The sequence below is a fragment of the Quercus lobata genome, chromosome 8 (genome assembly GCF_001633185.2).
Source record: "Quercus lobata isolate SW786 chromosome 8, ValleyOak3.0 Primary Assembly, whole genome shotgun sequence".
NCBI classification, from domain to species: Eukaryota; Viridiplantae; Streptophyta; class Magnoliopsida; order Fagales; family Fagaceae; genus Quercus; species Quercus lobata.
In genome coordinates, this window is record NC_044911.1 from 43440430 (window position 1) to 43463740 (window position 23311).

General features: G+C 35.4%; 1 protein-coding gene and 1 pseudogene across 1 annotated transcript; one reads left to right on the top strand and one right to left on the bottom strand.

Moving 5' to 3' along the window:
• Positions 1–1325: 1325 nt before the first annotated feature.
• LOC115956916 lies at positions 1326–17605 on the bottom strand (annotated as a pseudogene).
• A 1775-nt stretch (positions 17606–19380) lies between these two features.
• LOC115956917 lies at positions 19381–20199 on the top strand. Its single transcript, XM_031075176.1, has one exon. The coding sequence runs from the start codon at positions 19381–19383 to the stop codon at positions 20197–20199; it is 819 nt and encodes a 272-aa protein (XP_030931036.1).
• The last annotated feature ends 3112 nt before the right edge of the window (positions 20200–23311 follow it).

Here is a 23311-nt window from a genome sequence, read left to right on the forward strand (position 1 = left end):
TTTAAAATTGTGTTTTCAAAAGGAATATTTTAAAATTGCTATTTATTTTTATATATAAAAAAACACACATTTTTCAAATAGCTAATCTGTTAGTACTTGCTTTACTCTTTATTTTGTACATACACATGTGCACTAAAATAATGTTTGAATGCTTTATTGAGCAAAATTAATGTAATTGTTAAGAAAATCACTTGTTTTGTAAGATTCATCTTCTAAGCAAATTCATATAAACTTGAATAATCTTCTTTTGGATCCTAGGATAAGAGAAAATGTCTCATATTTTCATCTTAACAATTAGGATGAAATAAGAAGAGTATGTTTACAAAGAGGTTCTTGTGCAACTTTTAGCCATGATTCCCCACCCCCCTTCCCACCCCCCCCCCCCCCCCAAAAAAAAAAAAAAAAAAACAGTAAAAGCGTTGCATTGATTTAATCTTGATTGGTTTAAAGAGTACAAAAATTGGTTGGAATATATTTTGTTTATATTGTTATTTATTTAAGTAAGATGTTGATAATTGAATAGGAGATTAGTAGATGAACGATTGATTGGTTATGTATATTGAAAAAAATGTAATTGATAACATTGATAGTAAAACTATTATACAATGATTTCAAAATATGAAAACTTGTAGAATGAAAATTTTTATATTTTATGTATTTACATTTTTTTTTTCAGCGATGTCAATATATTCAAGTTTTATTTTTATTATTTATATTTAAGTTCAAGTTTTATTTTTATTAATTTAAAATAAAATTTAAGTTCAATTTTTATTTTTATTATTATTTTTTTAATATTTAAATTTCTTAATGAACATCATGAAGAAAATTGCTAGAGCTGCCATAGCTTGTAATAAAAGTGGCATTATCTCTAGCATTATTCATGATAAAATAATGGCACATATAAAAATCAATAGCATCCTGTCAATTCAGCAATTATGAAATTTATTGTGAAAATTATTGTATCTATAGCATTTCTCTTCCAAGAAAATCATTCCAGAGTCACCAAGGCTGGCCCAAGGTCAAGGCCTAAGGCCCTTAGTACAAAAACTTTTATACAATTATACCTATCCATAAAAAAGGCCCGTCTCCATTTATAAAAAAAGCCCAAATTTTTATATTAATAAATTTTTATAATATACATTTCTTTTAATAAGTAATGCTAGAGATATTACAAAACTTAGGCTTACAAACAACTCAACAAATCACAAAAAAATCTTCTCAAAAAAAAAAAAAATCACAAAGAAAAAAAATGTAATTCAAATGTTCATTAATTAGGCTATTAAAGTTCATTAACCAGTCATTGCCATATCAATTTGTGAGCAATTTGAAGTAACTTTTGCATTTTTCTTTTCTCATCTCAAACAAAATCTCTCCAAAATACCAGACCAATTGAAACTTAACCAGATTGAAACCCTAAACTATTTGGGGAAAAATATTTGTCGTAAATGTGTTGGATCTACCCATCATTATTTGTATGAACAAGTACAAAAACTTCATCCAATCCCCCCACTGAAACCAAAACAAAAAACCAAAAAAGAAGGAAGAGAACAAACCAGGAAAATTATAATGGTATATTCTTATCTATTGGCAGTTTTTTTGTACCAAAAGCAATGAAATTTACACTAATATCATCAGATAGAGACCATCTTCCAGTCAAGGGGTTGTAAACAAATCCAGCCATTTCCCTGACCTGCAAAAAGCCAACCAGACAGCAAACAAGCTTTACTAAAATGTGCAGAGGTTAGTAACGCTAAAATATGAGGCAGATATTCGTGAAACATTAAAATTCATAAACATTTTTTACTCACAGTGAGATTGGCATGTTGAAGGATCAGGACTAGTTCTTCAGGAGTGAGAAAACTTGACCATTCATGTGTACCTTTAGGAAGCTGTAAAATATTAAGTTTATCAAAATGGTGTGCCAATAGGAGCGAAATCCAGAATTTAAATATAAATAACTTGATCAGTTAAATTAAGGTATTAAACCAATGTATATTGAAAGAGTTCGACTGTACTAACAATTTCATAAGGTAACCACAGTTCCAAGGTAACCCAAGGAGCATCTCGAGCTTTTACAGATAGTCTACGTGAAATGTTTCTACAACATTAGGAAAACATGCTTCATAGTTTTCTTAGCCTTATTTTTGACAAAACCCAATTACATGAAATTCATGATAATCTTATAGTGGACTATCAATTCTAGCTAAAAATTATCTACTTTTCCGTTTGCAAGTGGAGTTCACCTCCAGATTTGACTAATTGAAATTCTATTAATTTTTGCTGTGAAGGCAATGAAAATGGAACAACCTAAATTCAATGGGCATTGTAACATTCCTTAATAGTACGGATCAATTCTAACTTAATCTAGATCAAACTGAAAAGTGGATGACCTCAGCAGACCCATAGATGAGAACGCTTTGTGTGAAAATATTCAAATCTTTAGAAGAAAAGATTCATTTCATTGAATCATCCACACTACGCTCATATGTATCGAGTTCTTGTCATCTAGAATACACTTAAAAAAATTAACGTGAACCAACTTGTAAAAAACAGAACCTCAACTGTTTAAGGAAAACAAACTTGTTGCGAAGTATAAAGAACCAGTTTACCACTATGGCATGTATCCTGTAGTATGATTTAAGGATAACACCTACATCTGAAATAGATAATCAACATATTTAGAGATCAAGGTGGATCTCAAACAGACACGAGTAAATTTCAAAGCATGTCACCAAGTTTCAAAATAAGGCATATCCGGCAGTGCAAGAGGTGCTACATAGATAATCAAGAAGCTATATTAAGCTGTAGAATGATGGAAATAACCATACCCAAAGGAGGAGGTACTCTGCTGCAACAATGGCAGTTGCATATGATCTCATAGAACAGTTAATGCTGCCAGAGACTTGCAGAATTCAGCAGGATTTGCTACGTGCTCAATTACCTTAAGTAAAATTCCAATTGCAAACAAATTGGATATGGTCAAAAATAGGTAACACATAACTTAAAAACAGTCTGAATACACTCTAGAGAAGCATGAAGAAAAGTGTACTGAGAACAACCCAAAGTTTGGGGAACACCATTATACCTTTGTTAAACCTTTCCATTAACCATCACAAATATACCTTCATAGATGGATACTCATATTATCTTTTAGTGGAAATCTAAATTTATCTTGCGTAATTTATGTTTAACTGTCCTGTATTTGCAGAGGACTCCAAACTCAAGGGATCCAATTTGATAATGCAGGAGCATTGAATCATGTTACAAGGTTGACATTTATTGAGCTTCGAGGTCAAATGTTAAAAGGCTATGCGTATCAAGTACTATCAACTATTGAGGTTAGTATCATGGAGTATCTCAAAATGTATATATAGTCTTTGAAGAGTTGCCAATGAGCTATGGCACTTCTTCCTCCCATAATAATGAGATTGTGGGTGAGGCCTTGGGATCAAGACCTATTAGGTGTGTGAGTAACCTACCAATCAAGAGAGGGGAGGGGGGGGGGGGGGGTGGGGGGGAGGGGGATATCTTTGAAGAGTCTTTTTCCAGAAACTTTTCCATCCAATGGTAAAATTTCAGATTAGCGTTCTTATTTCTTGAATCCCAGACACTCAAAAATTTGACTCCAACTTTAATCCTATTGCATGGTCCAAAAACAAGAAAAAAGAGATAGATCTTAAATCCTCTTGCTATTTGTTTACAGTATTCTTTTGCTTTATTCTTTGATCACCTTTAATAACTTCAATCCTAGCATAGTAGTCTTTCAAAAGGTCTTGAGAGAAGACTTAACAACAAAAAATTTCTTATGAGAGGACTTTGCCATCTAATATTAAAATCTCATTTTTGTATTTTTAAATCTCTTGAACCCAGCAACTCATGAATTTTGAGTTTCAAGTTTCAACTTCAATACTCTAATATGCTCATCATGATTAGTAAATGAAGGGAAGAAGTCCAAGATTATATGCAAAACCAGAAATAAATGGATATCAACCAATCATTTGGCCTTATCATAACTATAGCAGGGCAAATATATGGTAGAAGTATACATAATATGCAATATCACTTAAATGTTTAAAAAAGAAGCGAATGTGCTAGGTAAAACGAACTTGATTTTATATCCAACATAAAATATGTAAGACAATTTACATAGGGTATCTGTAATCAGTATGAATAACGAACTACATAATAATATTTATACAAACAAGCATGTGTACATATATATGAAAGAATGAGAGAGAGAAAGAGAGAGCATACTTCTAGAGTAATCACAGCATCAAACTTCCTCTACCAGCTTTTCTGTCCAAAAATCAAATTCAGAAAAACTTTATACCAGATTGCAATAATATGACACAACAAAACAATGTCAATTATGTTATTTAGTCTTTTTCACATGGCCACTTAGTCCCACTTGAAAAGGGATGTAATCATCCATTGTAAAAGATGCAACAGCTTACAACAGAGAAGCAATGCAATTTGAATGCTCCCTGGGAATGACATTACCATAAAGCCTATCCTACAGAGGTAGTAAACAAGATTGGCACATACCAGCTGTTGTGCAACAGTACTCAATAGTTGAAGTCACTGGATCCAAATCCTGCGTGTTAAAAAATTTCCACTTTAAAGTCTATACAATCTAGAAGAACAAAAGAAATGTAATTCTTGAAAACTGAAATTGCAATTTATTAAGATTTTGCTCATAGATGAACGATTCATTTTAACCAAGTTGTTAAGATCTCCAAAAGTCATTTCTGTTAGCAATTAGCAATCCAAGAATTAATCAGGAAATTATTGGAAATAATTCAGAAATACTTTAACATAATATATTCTGATCAGAAGAATTCAAGAATATACAACAAGAAAAAAGAAGCAAAGAGAGAGAGAGGGTAGCACCAAAAGATAGTTCCGAACATTATATAATAATCATTCAAGATATTCTCAATCCTCTAAAAAAATTTCATACACCATTTAAAATACAAAAAAAGAAAAAGGAAAAAAAAGGCCATAAGCTTCAAGAAAATATAGATTTAGAATCTGGGATGACAAGCTGACCTCAATTAGTTGGGAATTAAGGGTTAAAAAAATTGAAAAAATCTTTACTAGTCATCTTTGGCCCACATAAGTACAAATCAATACAGTGGATTATAAGAGATTGTTGCAAAAATTGGAAACCATGTTTACATTATCAAATATTTTCAGAATTTGTGCATATTGCGATGTCAAAAAAATACCGTACACAAATAATTCCAGAAAAGAAAAGTCCTGGAATAAACCTTTGATAACTTGCCACTCTGGAAGCTAAAATGAAAAAGGTAGCCTCTCCTAAAAAATTCACAATTTAGCTAAATACTTAATATCTAACTCTACCGTAACTACTTGCTGCAGGCCCCTGGCAACTAGTTTCTAACAGGTGAACTATTCTCTCTCTCTCTCTCTCTGAGCAATTATGAAATGCCAATGCATCAGTGAGTGATTTGGTGCTTTCCAAATTCATGTCCACCTATGGACATGAAAATCAGCCAACATTTGGCGATTTGGATGGAGGATTTAAAGGGAAAAAGATCCAAAACAAATCTGAACAAAGTCCTAACATAAGAGAATGCTAAAGAGCTATCCCCAGAGAGGAAACACTGATATTCAATGCTTTGATACTTTTCAAATCCAATTCCAATCTAAGATATCACATTTTACATCAGAGAATGACCATACAGCATGAATGCACGCAATCTTGATATTTTTCTCCACAGCATCAACTCCTGTTACAGTAGCTCCCATTCGAGCTAATGGCTGAACAAGCAAAAGAAGAGGTAAATATGAGATGAAGACTACATCTAATTTTAATATATATATATATATATATATATAGCAGAAATCTAATGTCACCATATACAAATGCAAGTAATGTAAGGCAGCATAATATGCATCGACTAGTACAATTACATTTGCATTCCAATTGTGTCTACTTTCTGATTGCAGTGGTGAATACATCCAGATATTGGTTGCATGGAAACATGATGGCATATGATTTGAAGGACAACATGATGGCCTAGGTATAGAGTGCATGGAAAAGAAAGATTCTTCAAGCCAATTTCAAGTACTAGGTATTTGAAGCTTTGTTATAGGGAGTAAAGTGTAAAATTCCAACTCAAACTCTCGGAAGATGGTTATTTTAAATAGGCCTCATACCTCTGAGAGAATTCCACCACCACAACCAACATCAACTATTTTAAACCCTTCAAAAGGCCTATCACTGTTAGGATCCTTACTGAAACAAGGAAAACTAATCAGAATTTATTAGTTGGGGGGGGGGGTAGGTGGATTTGAAATTGTTGTTGTACCATTACATACATGCATAACAATAAAAGAGAGAGCTGTGGAGGACAGCATATTTCCAATGAAAGCCCTAGATAAAAAGCTAAAGGACAATCTTTTATTATAGGCTGCAGTGAAAGTGCATCCTCATGGATAAGTGCAATTGACATACTAGATGAAGCTAAAATGACAACTATCAGCGTCAGATTCTATGGTCTGGTTTTTTATAAATGTCCTAATAAGGGTCATTTACTTTATCTAGTCTAGTCATATATAGTCCTAACAAGGGTCACTATATTCTTATCCAAATATAGGAATTAAGAATAAAATATAGATTTTCTCAAAAAAGAAGAAGAAGAATAAAATATAGAGATATAATAGAAAAATTAAAAGAGAAAAAAGAATTAACAAAATTCCTCTCTCAGAAACCCTAGTCTAATTAGAAGAAGGTGAGAGATTTGCGAAAAGAAGGGGTGAAAAAAGGGCCAGAAAAGAACAAAGACATGATGAAGAGAGAAAGACAATAAGAGCCGATTGAACTAATGCAGTATCTCCAGGTTTCTAACTAAAATTGTAAATTATCCAAAGCCCAATGACACATGTTGTCTACATCTTTGAAACCCTCTGCCCCTTACTACAACAATTTTCAGGGTAACCACATTGCATACCCAAATTTAAATTGCTGCTTAATAAGCAATCATACAACTAACAATTCAAGACAAGTACTTGATGAACCTAATCCATTAAGCCTACCTAAATATGAGAATAGAGAGGCAAGGAATACCCAATGAACTACAACAACAAAACCTTAGTCCCAAAACTTTTAGTGTCGGCAATAAATCCTCAATAGACCAATCAGGGTCGACCTCATATATCTCCACCATTCTATTCTATCAAAAATCATACTTTCTACAACCTCCTTAATAAACACGTTCCTTTTATATTACCTCTACTAGTGTTATTTTAAGCTAGATTACCAACACTTCATTTGGAGTGTTGTACCCATGAAGTAACGGTGCCCTATCTATCATATAATGTTATAATTTTTCAAAAATTGCTCGTGTCATCATATTGTACCATACTGTGTCCGTGCATCCTAGATTTTAAGTCTTCCTCTACCTCTAAGAGTACCCAATGAACTAAAAAACCCAATATAAAACCAATAATTTATATTTCTAACAGAAACTTGGTGGAGAAAAAAAAAATTCTATACATAATAAATGTGATGTAAAGCAGAAAAATTTACCTGAAATGTCGACAAAGAGTGGAGCGAATGAAAGCAAGTCTTGTAGGGTTCATCACATGCAATGGCTTAAATGGCCCTTCAGAATCCCACCTATTCATAACACCGAAACTAAGTTAATTCAAAATTTCAAGTTGAAATTTCTTTCATTTTGCTCTCTCTCTTTTTTTTTTTTTTTTTTTCACTAACTAAACAGAGGATAAAAAAAAAAAAAAAGAGGAAATAAAAAGGCTGACCAGGTTTCAGCAATGGAGGCGAATTTAGTGAGCTCGAGGTCTTTCAAAGAGGAAGTTCGTTGGGATCCTCCAGTAGGCTTGTCTTTCCGTGAGGAAGAAGAAGAAGAAGAAGAAGAAGAAGAAGAAGAGGCATTGGAGAAGAGCCTATAGCTGAGGGGAGCTCGGTTAGGGTTAGAGAAGTGAGGAGAGCGAATGTGGTTGTTGATGGAGGAGCATAGGGCTCGGAGATGGCTATGCCTGACGAGCTTAGAAGCAATATTTGAAGCTTGATGACCAAAACAAACAACAAGAAATAAATTTTGGGGAAGAAAACTCAAGTAGGAATGGCCATGGGCTGGGCTGGGCCTAAATTATTACAAAGGGTAGGCTTTTATTCAGCATTAAAAACATTTATAACAAAAAAAAAATAGAAAAATAAAGATCTAAATATGGTATTTGTAAAATTGTGAAAGTTGCTTGAAGAATCTTATGAAAACTATCCCTTATCTCTCTATGTAAAGTTCATAATCAAATCTATTTGCATTAAAGAATACACAACAAATCTTTAAAAAAAAAAAAAAAAAAAAAAATCTACCAACAATATACAACAAATCATGCTAAAAAATTACAAAGGAAAGTTTAAAAGAAAAAATAAAATACCAAAGCACCTAAGGTTTAAAACCCAGAAAGCTTAGATATAATCTAAATACTGATTAATTTTTAGGTACTCCCAGAACATAGAGAATTGTGCTCTCTTATCTCACATTTATGGCGAAGTTTATTAGGGTTCATTATAAATGTGAGAGTAAGGAGCACAATTTTTCTGTGCTCTGGGTGTACCTAAGAATTTTCCCAAAATACTAAATACCTTTTCCTCATATTAATTGTCACCAAAAAAGGTCCAACCTAGTTAGAGGAATAAATGTCTTAAAAACTATACAATAGTGAGACATTATTATATGCAACAGGTTTTGCAAATAGTGTTAGAATACAAACATAAAGGCAGATGGAAATCCATTCACCTGCAACAACTATACTCTTAAACCAAAATATGGGAATACAATAATTTTTCTATTCTAAATTCATGCATCATCCAAAGAGCTCTCTCTTTTATCTATTTTTACAACTAAACCAAGAGAACCCAAATCAAAACCAAATCAAACCAACCCCTTCCCACACAAATTAAAATCCACAACATTCAACACCCTTTCAGCCTTTCAGGGATTGAGTTACATTAGGGCCAATGGGAGCCATACGCCCCCCCCCCCCCCCCCCAAAAAAAAAACAAGAAACAAATTGAATATAAATTTTTTTTATCATAAAAAGCTCTATTCAAATTCATTATTATTATTATTTTTAAATAATGTATGAAAATTTTGAAGTGTTTTTAATATAATTAAAAATAACAAGATTACAAATAGATGGTGTAAGTACTCAAAAAATAAAGGTCTAAGCTCACTTAGATCAGTGATACCTTATCCTTTTAATCAAGCGCAAACAATATAATTTTTAGAGAGAGTGAGAATCAAGTCCAAGTGCAATTCTAAACTATGCCCAAGCTTAAGGCCATGGAGCCTAAGTAACAGATTGGTGTGATTGAAACAGCAATTAAGAGTAATGTCCACCTCAGGCAAGTCCAAGGATCAGTTTCTTTGTATTTAAATATGGTTCAAGTTTACATCAAACTATTCACTGTTCTTTTTATTGTTCTAATGGCCTCTCCAATGTTCACCCCCTTTCTTCTAGAGGGGTTTCTTTCCTTTTATATCCCTTTTCCTGGCATCCCAGCCCTTCACTTGTATGACAAGGGGCACTTCCCTGGATATTTGTCTCATCAAGACTCTGCTGAAGGCAGTAGAAAGGGTTGCTAGTTGTGGAGTTATTGTTCAGGGGTCATTTTCACATTAATACAATTGATAAGGTTGGTGCAGAGCATTGAATGCGGAGGTGAGAGGTATATCCTTCAGGAAACTTCCTCCCACCATCCATGTCCGCATTATTGTCCTTTCTCCTCTCCTTAGGCCTTCACAGGATACCAACTGTCCTGATTCTATTTTCCTCCTTAGGTGGGTGGAGTCCTCGAAGCTTATTTACCCCTTTGGGCCTAGACTATGCAAGTTACTCATCGGTCTAGTACTCCTCGGACCCCATATAGATGGTAATTTTAATAAATCTCCCACTCAAATTTCTTACTTTTGGTAAAATAATACATGAAAATTATTAAGTGATTATAATATAATTTTATTTAAGGCATGCGGGTAAATAAAATGTATTGTTAATCCAAAATAAAATACTTATTTGGTATGATAAATAAATATTGTCTAAAGAGTTCTATTTTTTGTCACTTTGAATTATGTTTTTAATGTGTTTAGTTTTTATAATTTTCTTGAGTACTTAAATTTTGTTTTCTTCAATTTCTTGTTATGTTTCTTACTTTTATAGTATTTAATTGATTTATGGGATAGGAAAGAGTGCAAAGTCACATAAAATATCAGTTGAAAAGAAAATTGATTTTATATAAATATATATATATATATATATAATTTTTAGAGTGTGTTAATCCTTTAGTATATTCTACAAGTTTGTAGAATTGTGAGTGCTAAATAAATTTTTTTTTTTTTTTGAAATTAAACTTCAAAATTTTAAGCAAAGCAAAAATTATCTCATAATAAATTAAAAATATATTACAAATAACATATAAATACTTTATTTAAATTCAATTTTGTATATAAATTTTGTAGATATTTCAATTACTGAACAATATATGACCTATTCAATTATATATATATATATATATATATAAAATATCAAAACTTATACAATCTAATATGAAAGATAGTATCTAAATAAAACATATGATATTATAGAAATTAAAAAGAAGAAATTAGACAGAGAATTTCTCAATAATTTTAGTTTAGTTATCTCTTACAAAAAATGAAAAATTTGCTCAAATTTTTAGGTGAATAGTAAACACATACACAATTATGTACAACCTTGTGTGTGTGTGTGTGTGTTTATATGTGTGTACACGCATGTGATTTGAATTTTATATAATTTTATTTTGGTCTTGGAGGTTAGGCCCCCAAGTTAAGAATTTTGCCTCCGTACTTGCATCTTCCTTTTGCCTTTGCTTTTATTTTCAACTATTTCGTTTATTTTCAAAAAGCCTTGGAAAGGATATTATAGCATTGTAGAATATTTTTAATTTTCAAAAGACAAACAAAATTCTGGCACATTTGTTAAAGGGTGCTGTGATAATATATATATCAAATTATTTAAGCTTGCAGAATTTTTTTTTCTTGATCCCGTTAAGAGAATTAGAAATATTTTCAATGAGTTAGGGCAATATTGGATGAATGAGGGGTGAGAAAGTAAGGTCTTTTTTTTATTTTTTTATTTTTTTGAGTCTTGATTACTTAATAAATAAATGAACACAGGTATAAATTTTCTAGAGAAAGGGGAAGATTGTTGGGTACAAGTCGCATTGAACAAGAAAAATATAGTTCACCTACGGATACAACCATTCTTACTCCCAATTTTATAATTTATTGACTTGTGGGATTGTAAGTGGGTAGCATAAAGTGGTGGGTCACACAAGGCAAAAAATGTCAACCATTCACAATCATACAAATCAACAAATTATAAAATTAGGTATGAGATTGGTTATATCACTAGAATTGTTCATAAAAACAAAATCATTTGGATCACAAATTCAAAAATCAAATAATGTGATTGGAATCAAACTACTTTATTGCAATTTACATTATATATACACGCGCGCGCACACACACACACAATTTCTTAGTGGGAGAAGAAACAACTTAGAACTCAGGCAAGGACTACCGTCGCTTCCCTAAACTATTCAAAGCACCAAAAATTAACACACGTGTTTCAAATGCATACAGGATATAGCTCCAAGCTTGCCTTATTTTTCCATCAATTCTTCTTCCATGAATGAATCAGCATTGAACCATGCAGCTAGCTTTTTAAGTGCATGGACTTAATCATTGCAGATAATAGAAAGAAAATGAGAAGAGGGCTAACAGAAATAAAAGGAAAACAAAAGCAAAAAGGATTTGGGACTATGATTGTCAATGAAGCAAAATCAAGGAAGTCAATACCGTACTGGAGGCTGTATCGGTTTGACCAACGGTAGAATATATTTCGAGTACCGGTCAATACCGGTGTACCGTTTTGGGTTTACCGCTATACATATAAAATCCTATATATATATATATATATATATTTTTTTTTTTTGCTGAATTTAAATCCTATGTCTTTAAGTATATTTAGGCCCAATTCATCATTATCTTTATCCTTCTACAATGGCCCAATCCATTACAAATAAATCTAAATTATCTAATCATTGTATTAAAAATTAAAAATTAAAAATTAAAAAAAAACTTCAAACAAGTGTAAAAGGTCAAACATCCCACCTAACTCTGACGTGAATTCTAAATAGAATTCAATGCCTTAGTTTTACAACAACCACACGTTACTTTCAAAAAGAATAAACACATCCCACACGTTTTGAAAATGCACTGAGAAGCCAAATGCTTAGAATCGAGAAGTTTGGTCTCTACTGTTCATGAGCGAAGAAGAGGAGAAGACAAAATAAAAGTAAGAATGAGAGATGCAAATTAATAGAACAAGGCCATGATGTAGAGGTAGGTTTCAACGGAACTTTGTTGTTGTCTCAGTGTCATGGATCTATGGGTTTTTGCAAGCAAAAATTAGTTTCAAAGAGGTAATACCTATTCTTAAATGATTTCGTCCGAAAATCAATATTTCAGTTGGAATGACCAAAATGCCCCGAAACGGCCGAAATCACTCGAAACAATACGGTATAAAAACCGGTACGAAATGGGAGGGTCACTTGTACCGGTTTGGTCGTTGGAACGAGATATTTCGGCTGTACCGGCCAGTACGGTACGAAATCGTCTCCCTTTAGCAAAAAGAGAGAAAGAAAAGGGCTATGCGGAGTATATCATAATTGACAAGGGTGGCCCGACAAATTTGGAGGCCTAAGGCGATATATTTAAATGGGGCCTTTTCGTTATCACTTAAATAATACTTAACTAGTATTTAATATCATAATTTTTTTATAACAAAAATCTATTCCTTTTATTTTGTAATATGTTTTTTTTTTTTTTTGGAAAAATGCTAAAACTATAACAAATTTTACTAAAAAAAACTTTCAAACAATGTAGAAATAAATGCGATTAGTGACACTTCAAGAAGATAATAAACAAGTATTTGAATGAATGATGTTAGAGATATCATAAATTTTACAACATGAGGCTTACAAAAATGTATCATTGATCACAAAAAATAATTCAAAAATGCATTTAATAGGTTATTAACGTCCACATATCATATTAATTGTCACATCAATTTGTAAATTTTTCAAGAAAATTAATAATATTTCTAGCATTTTCCTATCTGAATTATTTCTTGCGATTATTGACACATATATTTGTAAGGGAAAATGCTAGAGATACAAATTTTTTTACAAATTGATGATGTGATGAATGATTATAGATAAATAAAAAAGTGATGTTATTAGTGGGCCCAAACAAGAACTAGTAAAAATTTGGCCACAACATCAGTTTGTAAAAATGTTGTAAAATAGTTTGTAAAACTATAGTATTACTCTATTTGTAAGATCTATGTATTTAAAGTTGTATTATCTCTAACATTACTCAATACTTTGAGACTTCTTAAAAGTAGAGGAAAATTATAAAACTAATTTTTTTTCCTATATCTCCAATTTTTTTTTTTTTAATATATCAAATTTTACCCAAAAATTTGGGGTCTTCCTTTGAGACTTCCTAAAAGTAGAGGAAAATTATAAAACTAATTTTTTTTCCTATATCTCCAATTTTTTTTTTTTTTTTAATATATCAAATTTTACCCAAAAATTTGGGGTCTTCCTTTAGTAGGGGGACCTAGGCGGTGGCCTAAGTGGCCCAAGCCTAGGGCCGACCCTGATAATCGAATGGAATGAGAAGAAGAATTGTTATGTATGAGAACATAAATGTCACAGAATTTGAAGCCAAGAACAACCAAAAAGGAAGAAGCCAATGGGAGTCCCTGCAATCTTTTCAGGAAGAGGAGCACTTTTGTTGAAACTTCGGTTGGGTTTCATGTATACTGGAGTCTTCTTGCCAAATTCCCCCAGAAGAGTTGAGTACTCCTTCATGGGTCACTGTTATAAGCAGTGTGGTAACCACCAGAAGTGCATTGCATGCGCTTGTCCTTTGATATCATCCTCCATTCTCGATGAGACTATGGAACACAGGTAACGTGAATAATTATAAGTAGTAAGTTGGGGATTGAAGAGATGAATTAGCTGACAAAGCTCCAGCATAACCCTGTCCCTGATCTCACTGTTGCTCTGTACTTGTGTTTGCTCTGCCAAGATGTCTCTTGCTGTATGACCCTCTAAATCCTTGGCGTTTATATCAACACCAGATTTTAATAACAATCTTACAGCCTACATAATTTGATCAATGTAAATTAATGGAGCCTTGACCCCGTCCTTTGTAAATCCAAATGCATAAGCTTATTTTTTGAAATAAAAGAAAATTAAAATTATGAAGAAAGAAGAAAAAAGAGAGCATGATCTTTCAATTACTAACATTCGCAAAGCCAGTGAATCTTAAAGATAGTGAATTTTCGACATGTTCTAGACATTTAGTTCTTAATTACGAATCATGCAATAAATTCCCTCTATTTTATGATTCAAATTAAATATTACTATTTTTTTAATAGAGAAATATTACTAATTAATTTAAGTGTGTGCAAACTATCATGTCATTTAAAATTTTAAATAATGTAATAGTCTACACATAGTTTGATATAAAAAAATAAAATCTTAACCCTAAAATAAATTCTCTCAATTTCCATCGAAATGAAGAAGATCATATTCCTTGATGGTCACAACATAAAGCTTTATGATGTTTCTTTACTACATAAATAATTGAGGAATTGAGGAGTCTTGCCTTGGGTTGATTCTTGGATACTGCAACGTGCAACACAGTGTTGTTTTCCTCATTCTTCTAGTTCAGGATTTTCCTCTCCCAAAATATGGAATTTTTAGACCTTTTCTGTCGAATCCATTTCACCAAGAGTTTAAAAGCCTCCAAGTTGTCATATTTTAGAGCAATATGTAGAAAAATCTTGTTCTGAATCATCACATCTTTAATAGAATCGGGATAGATTGATTGAAATTCAGCCAATAGATCAAGTTGATCATCTACTGCTACTGCATAATGCAAAGGAGGGATACCCTCTCTTCCTTTGATATGAGCAAGGTCCCATTGACATGTAGAAGCCGACGCACCATTTTGGTATGCTTATATTGTAGAGCAAGATGAATGGGGTGCATATATTGTAGAGTAAGGTGAATGGGGCTAAACCCTTCTAGATTCGGCTTCCTAGCAAAAGATGTACGGCTTTAATCTCATCATCTCCATGGCAAAAGGTATGTACCCATTACACACAGCTGTGTAAAGGAGTATCAAAAAAGGAACATAATCAATGCTCTCCAAAAGATATGTATCCTCGCCAATGGGGACTTGGCTCAGCTGATAAGGCTCGAGCACTTTGTCTAACCTACCTAGGTTCAGGTCCTGCTTTCAGCAGGAGTCCGTTGGTGGGCATCCATAAAGATTGGCTGCATCCAAAAAGGATGGGCTTTAACCCGAGCGTTCTGCCCGGAGGCTGACGTAACTTAGTTAACCCCTATTTTTGTTTACCCAAAAAAAAAAAAGATATGCATTCTCTTGAATCACTGGAAATTAAGGAACCAACCTTATAGCACCTGAAGACTTGGTGGTGAGGAAAACGATTGAGTATTTGGGGAGAATCATCGAAGAAGGACTAAGGAACCAACCTTAGTTTCATTTTCTGGGAAAGAAACTTGTTGTTGTTGTTGTTGTTATACTTGTTAACACCTTTATAGAATTTAGCTTTAATTTCTTTTGACGACTTTAACTTTGGACAATCAGCTGCCATTTTTTTTTCTCTATCTTCTAGGGTAAATTAGTGACTTTCTGTTTAGTTGTCACGAACAATAGAGTTGAAGTCGCCACATTTTTCATAGCTAACTCATCAAAAAGTAAAAATAAAAAGTCAGCCACTTCTTTTTTTAGAGAGTAAATTAAAATTCTCTTACCTTTGTCGTCTTGAGAGAGTATTTTTTTTTTTTTAGTGTATTTAGGGTTTGGTTTGTGTGAGTTTTATGCTATTTTTGTACTCTCTCTGTTTTATTAATATGAAAAATGTTAATAGATGCCCTAAGGGTATTTGTTAATAAAACATTTAAGGAAAGTTTTTATGAGAAAAAAAAATAATTAATATTTTGACAGTCTTTTTTATTTCCCATAAAAGAAGTGTCAAAACTTTCCTAAAATAGTTTTTTAACAATTGCTCTAAGGACACCTATTAACAAGACATTCCGTACCCCCTATTTTTTTTAGGGGGTACGATACCCACTTAAATCTGAACTAATATAGGGGGTACGATACCCACTTAAATCTGAACTATTAATTTAATATTGTTTTTATCTTAACCATTCATTTAATTTTAGTCCATACTGGTTACTGGAGGTAATTTGTAGGCTAGCATAAGTTTGGGAGAGAATATTGTTAGTTAGCAAGGTTTTGAAACCATGTAGGAAACTAGCATCTCGAGTCTTTGAAGCTCGAGTTCGGTGACAAAATTGAGCCTCAAAGACTCGAGTTCTAGTGCTGAGGTGGAGTAATTTATCCACGTGGATCTCGAGTTTCTCAAACTCGAGAAGTATTTGAAGAATGAGATGAAGATGAAGACAATATGAAGAACCAAAGAACCAGATCCGAAGGAAGAAGAATGACCTAGAAAACGCAGAACGATCCCAATTGGAAAACGTAGATCCAAAGAACGCAAAACGATTTGAACAGAGATTTGGAGTGGAAAACACAAAATTGAAAAACAGAGGTGGAGAATGCAGAATTGAAAAACATAGGAGCAGAATTGAAAAATAGAGGAGGAAGACTCTGCAGAAGCAGATGAGGAAGAAGAAGTGCAGAGAAGGAACTCGAGTATGATAAACTCGAGTTCTGTGTGAATTCCACGTGGATAATTTTTGTTTGCCAGCTCAGGAATTCGAGTATTTAAGACTAGAGTTCGATCATGAAATTCGAGTCTTAAAAACTCGAGATATTATTTTTCTACATTGTTTTGTAAAAATCACCACTAACGAAATTGTTAAAAATTTAAGGCCAAATAGAAAAAAAAAATTCCTGGTTACCGATGTTTGTCTTTTCACATAAAAATGTTTCTTGGCTACTAGTGAAAGTTAGAAACTCTAACTTCTCCTAGACCGTAGAAGTGTCGTCCCTCTTTGGAGGTGCCTCTGTCCCTTAGAGTAACAATTTTACACTAAGGTTTGTTGGTTTTTTTCTTGGGTCTTTGGGAAACACTGTACTTTACCTCCATGGACTAACTCACAAAAAAATGGAACAGACTCTCTCTTTCTCAACGGGAAGGTCCCAAGTTTCAGATGAGATCAGATTTGGCTACGACGGAGTATATTATCGCAGCCAAATTCTTAACGAAAAGAGCCTTAAATATGGACGCCATTGCAGCTACTTTTCAACCTTTATGGCGATCCAAAAATGGTTTCCGATTGAAAAATCTTGGAAACCATATTGTACTATTCATTTTTGACAATAAAACTGACGTTGAAAATATCCTTGCAAACGAACCATGGAGCTACGATAAAAATCTTATGGTTCTGCAACGATACGAAGCGAACTCTGAAGTTGAAAATCTGTCCTTTAACCTCACCCATTTTTGGGTTCAAGTGCATGGGATTCCGATTAGGTTCATGAACAACAAAGTGGCAGAGGGGCTGTGTGAGACAGCCGATTAGGTGTGCCACTTGCAGAATGCTCCAACAGAGGATGGGGGGAGTTTTATGAGGGTCCGGGTGTTAGTGGACATATCTCAGCCCCTGTGCAGGGGACGTGTGATAGCCTTTGATGACAGTAGGGAACAATGGGTCACTTTCAAATACGAACGACTTCCTAACCTGTGTTACTGGTGCGGATGCTTGACGCACAGTGATAAAGACTGCGATCTATGGATCGAAAGTGAAGGGACGTTACCTGAATCGGAGAAACGGTATGGATCATGGATCAAGGCTTCACCGTTTAATGGAAAGAGCAAATCGGTGCTCTCAGTCCCGGGCTTTTACGCGTCGAAAGCAGCCAAGCAGACCGGAGAACATTCCCAGCGACCCACCCGTCACGCGCTAGTGGCTGAGAAGTCAAACCGGTCTGAAAAGGCAACACAGCCCGAGATGGAAAGTACAGACTCAGAAATGGCGTCAAATCCACTGGCAAAAGATACTTCCCTTGCTGGTAAGGCCACTGCAAACTTGTCTCCATCAAACCCAGAATTTATGCCGCACTCTACTCACATGAATGATTTCCAGACTGTTTTTGAAGATATAGACCGCGATCTAAGCAAATATGATTTGCCTCTGCCTGAAAATAACTCCCATAATATCCCAACCCAAAATATCACCCACCCCACGTCACCCCATAATATCCCAAAAACAAATGACCCCACCTCTCATACCAAAATCCATACTACGTCATTCCAAAATACCCATGACTTACATTACCCCACCCCTCATCTCAAATGTCCTACCACGTCACCAACATCACCTATCCCTCTCTTTGATATTTCCAACCTGACAGTACCTTCACACAAAAAAGCTAACCCCACGTTAACCCATAATACCATAACTACACAGTACCATGCTATTCCCTCAAAAAACTCTACCACAACACTTACACCACCCAAACCTCTCTCTAATGCCTCCAACATGAAAATATCTCCAAAAAAAGCTAATCCCAAGTTAACCCATGATACCATACCAACACAATACCATGCCACTCCCTCCAAAAATTCTACCTCGACACTTACACCACCCAAACCTCTCTCTGATACTTCCATCCTAAACGTAACTCCACAAAACAAAACCAACCTTACAACCTGGAAACGTTTACTTAGAAATGGAAGGGTACCACCCTCAGACACACTTGACATTTTGGGACAAAAGAGGCCAGCAAACAACCATGCAGACCATACTGGGTTACCCAACAAGAAAATGGTGGTTTCTCAGCTTGGTAAGGAAAATGTTCAGATATTGGCAGAGGCTGTTCAACAGCCCTGCCAGAAGCAATGAGTCTCCTAGTGTGGAACTGTTGTGGGCTTGGGAACCCATTGACAGTTGATCAGCTTGCAGAATTGGTGTGGGCAAAAGATCCCTCTGTAGTGTTTATAGCCGAAACATGGATAGATAAAGTTAGGCTAGAACAAGTGCAAAGAAGAATTCAATTCAAGAATCTGTTTGAGGTTCCAAGAAGAAATAAAGTAGGTGGTCTGGCACTATTTTGGAAGGAAGATTTCAACCTGGATATTGAAACTTTCTCCTCGAACCATATAGACACCATAATTAATAAAAATACACCTGAGGAATGGAGATTCACCGGTTTCTACGGTGAACCAGACACCTAAAAAAGACATGAATCATGGGATAAGCTGAGGAACTTGAAAATGAGGAGAACTTCACCGTGGTTATGTGCGGGAGATTTCAATGAGATCACTCGGCAATCAGAAAAATTAGGGGGAAGAACCCGGCCACATTCACAGATGCAACTCTTTTGGGATGCTCTTGATGATTGTAGTTTCATGGATTTGGGATACGTGGGTTTCCCGTACACTTGGCATAAACACTTTACAGATTATACAGTCTTTGAGAGACTTGACAGAGGTTTAGCCACCACAGATTGGTTCACTAGATTCCCGGGTACAAAAATCCACCATCTAGATGTTACAACCTCTGACCACAAACCGTTGTGGATAACTCCGGAAGGGATGGATTTGAGTTTCCACAAACCATTTAGATTTGAACAAATGTGGCTTACGGATGAAGGGTGCACTACTACAGTTGAGGCCGTGTGGAGGGAGAGAGTGGTAGACCCGTGGGACACCAGGGTTCTCAATAAAATAGAGAAGTGCGGAAGGGAGCTGACTCGGTGGAGTAAAAAATGTTTTGGAAGTGTTAGAAGAGACCTTGAAAAAAAGCGTAAGCAACTCAAGCAGGTAGAAAATGGGACAGCTCGGACTGGAAACTCAACCCGTATGAAGTTGTTAGAAAGGGAAGTTAACCAGTTGCTTGATAAGGAAGCAAATATGTGGGGCCAGCGCTTAAGAGTAATGTGGCTTAGAGATGGTGACCGTAATACAAAATTCTTTCACAGCAAAGCTTCACAACGTCGCCGACGGAATTACATTACTAAGTTACGAGATGCCACGGGTAATTGGTGTGGTGGGCAAGAACAAGTGAATACTACTATTCTTGATTTCTACTAGAATCTATTCTCATCCGCTGAGCCAAGTGACCTAACCAAAGTGATTGACGTTATCCCATATGTGGTTACCCCTGACATGAATGTTCAGCTTGACAGGGAGTTTACTATTGAAGAGGTGGAGGTGGCAATAAAGCAGATGGCTCCCCTTAAATCTCCCGGCCCCAACGGTATTCCCCCTCTGTTTTACCAAAACTATTGGTCTTTGATTGGGTCTGATGTTACTCACTCCATTTTGCACTATCTCAATAGTGGTGTGCTCCCGCAATCACTTTGCCACTCTTTTATCACTTTGATACCGAAAGTTAAGAATCCAGAATATGTGTCTCAATTTAGGCCAATAAGCTTAAGTAATGTGCTTTATAGAATTTTCTCAAAAGTTCTGGCTAATAGATTGAAAATTATTATGCCTCATCTCATTTCAGAACACCAAAGTGCTTTTATGTCTAATCGTTTGATTTCAGATAACATTCTGGTGGCCTTTGAAACACTGCACTACATAAAAAATCATAATAAAGGAAAGATAGGATTTATGGCCTTGAAGCTCGATATGAGTAAGGCATATGACCGGGTGGAGTGGTCTTTTATGGAGAAAGTCTTGGTGAAAATGGGTTTCCAAGAGAGATGGGTGAAACTGATGATGGCATGCATCACTACGGCTTCATATTCGGTGTTGATAAATGGGGAACCCCACGGTCACATCACAGCATCAAGGGGTCTTAGACAAGGGGATCCCTTATCCCCATACCTTTTCCTCATGTGCACAGAGGGGCTGCATGGATTGATAAATAAAGCAGTAACACATGGTGAGATTCGCGGAGTATCAATCAGTCGTAACGGTCCTAAACTTACCCATTTACTTTTTGCTGATGATAGCTTCATCTTTTGTAGGGCTACGGAGAATGAATGCCAAACTTTGTTGAACATTCTTGCTAAATACGAGCGTGCCTCTGGTCAACAAATAAACCGAGCTAAAACCACATTCTTTTTTAGCAAGTCCACCAATACTGGTATCCAAGATAGGATCAAGGATATGCTTGGAGTAACGGTAGTTTAACAATATGAGAAGTACTTGGGTCTCCCCTCCCTGGTGGGTAGAAACAAGATTGAGAGCTTCACCCACATAAAGCAACAAATTTGGAAGAAACTACAAGGATGGGAGTTGAAGCTCTTATCTCAAGCGGGTAGAGAAATTCTTATTAAAGCTGTTGCACAAGCTCTCCCCACTTACACCATGTCTTGTTTTAAGTTACCACTCACTTTGTGCAATGAGATTGAGGCCTTAATTCGCAAATTTTTTTGGGGTCAAAGAGGTGATAATCGAAAGATTCATTGGGTGAAATGGTCGGAATTATGTAAGCCTAAATCACAAGGAGGCATGGGCTTCAAAGATTTAGCCATGTTTAATGATGCACTCTTGGCAAAACAAACGTGGAGACTTCTGCATGACACCCAATCATTGTTCTGCAAGGTTTTCAAAGCCAAGTTTTTTCCCAATACCTCTGTGATGGAAGCAAGATCCCCAAGTAATGCTTCATATGCTTGGAAAAGCATATTAAAAGGAAGGGAGGTAATAAAGCGTGGAGCGGTGTGGAGAATAGGTACGGGATCTTCAATACGGGTGTGGGGAGATAATTGGCTCCCTGTGAAACACAAACCCAGAATTTTAACACCAAAACCGGATGGGGATGGTACTGTCTGGGTGAGTGACTTGATTGACCCATTGAACAGAACGTGGAAAGATGATATGCTTGACCGGCTCTTCTATGACTTTGAAGCAGCTACCATTAAGAATATTCCTCTGTGTCGCTCCATTCAAGAAGATGTCCTGATTTGGCCTTTTAATCCGGACGGAGAATACTCTGTTAAATCGGGGTACAGGTTCTTATTCGAAGCAAACACACTCCAACAGCCGGGACCCTCGAATGCTGAGGCCATGAAACCTCTCTGGAGTAAAGTATGGAGTTTGGAGGTGCCAAATAAGGTTAAAAACCTGATCTGGCGTGCATGCTTAAATTCCTTACCCACTAAAGTGAACCTGGCTCGCCGTAAAATCACCTCTGATGGTTTGTGTGATATCTGCAGAGTGCACCAAGAAGACACGGTCCACGCTCTGTATGGCTGCCCAGTGCTGAGTTCCTTATGGAATCAAACTCCAATATGGAATCATGAAGCACTCAAGGGTAGCAAAAGTTTCGCTGACGTTATGGGTTTTGTTTTTGCAGGTAATAAGGACCCGGAACTATTCTCTCTTGTCATATGGAACCTATGGAATCGCCGCAACAATCTTCGCCTCGGCAAAACAGCTCTGCCCTTAGACAAAATAACAGAGCATGCTTGGGAAAGACAACTCAAAGCTCTCGCACCTTCAGCGAATCCATCTTTGCACCAGGGTCAACATCAGATGGCCTGGTCTTCGCCGGAAGCTCAACGATACAAGATAAACTACGACGCGGCAACATTCGTTGAAGACAATACAGCTGGACTGGGAATTGTAATACGGAATAGTGAAGGTCACGCACTGGTCTCACTGACGCAACAAATACCTTTGCCAGCCACTGTGATCGAGACCGAAGCACTTGCAGCACGGAGAGCGACGGAGCTTGCACTGAAACTCGGTCTAGAAGACATCGTTCTGGAAGGCGACAATGAACCTCTGTTTAAAGCTTTGAAAAACAGAGGTAGAAGTTTAGCACAGCATGGTCATCTTATAAATGATATTTTATTCCTCAGTTCCTCTTTTACAACTTTTTCTGTATCCTGGGTATGACGCCAGTGCAATAAGCTGGCCCACTCCCTAGCTCGCAAGGCAAAAGGTCTACCTGTTATGACCGTTTGGATGGGTGACATCCCACCAGACCTTGTATCAGTTTTCCAGGCAGATTTATCTAGCCTGCCTTAATAAAACATCATTGTCTTCTTTCTCAAAAAAAAAAAAAAAAAAAAAAAATTCCTGGTTACCGATTATGCAGGATATATATATATATATATAAAGAGAAAATAACAAATCGATCATCATCTACGCTCTTCTCTCTTCTGGTTACGGCTTTATGCTCTGTCTCATCATCTTCTAGGTTTGTCTCTCTAGCTTTTTCTCTTCCAATCAAACCACAAGA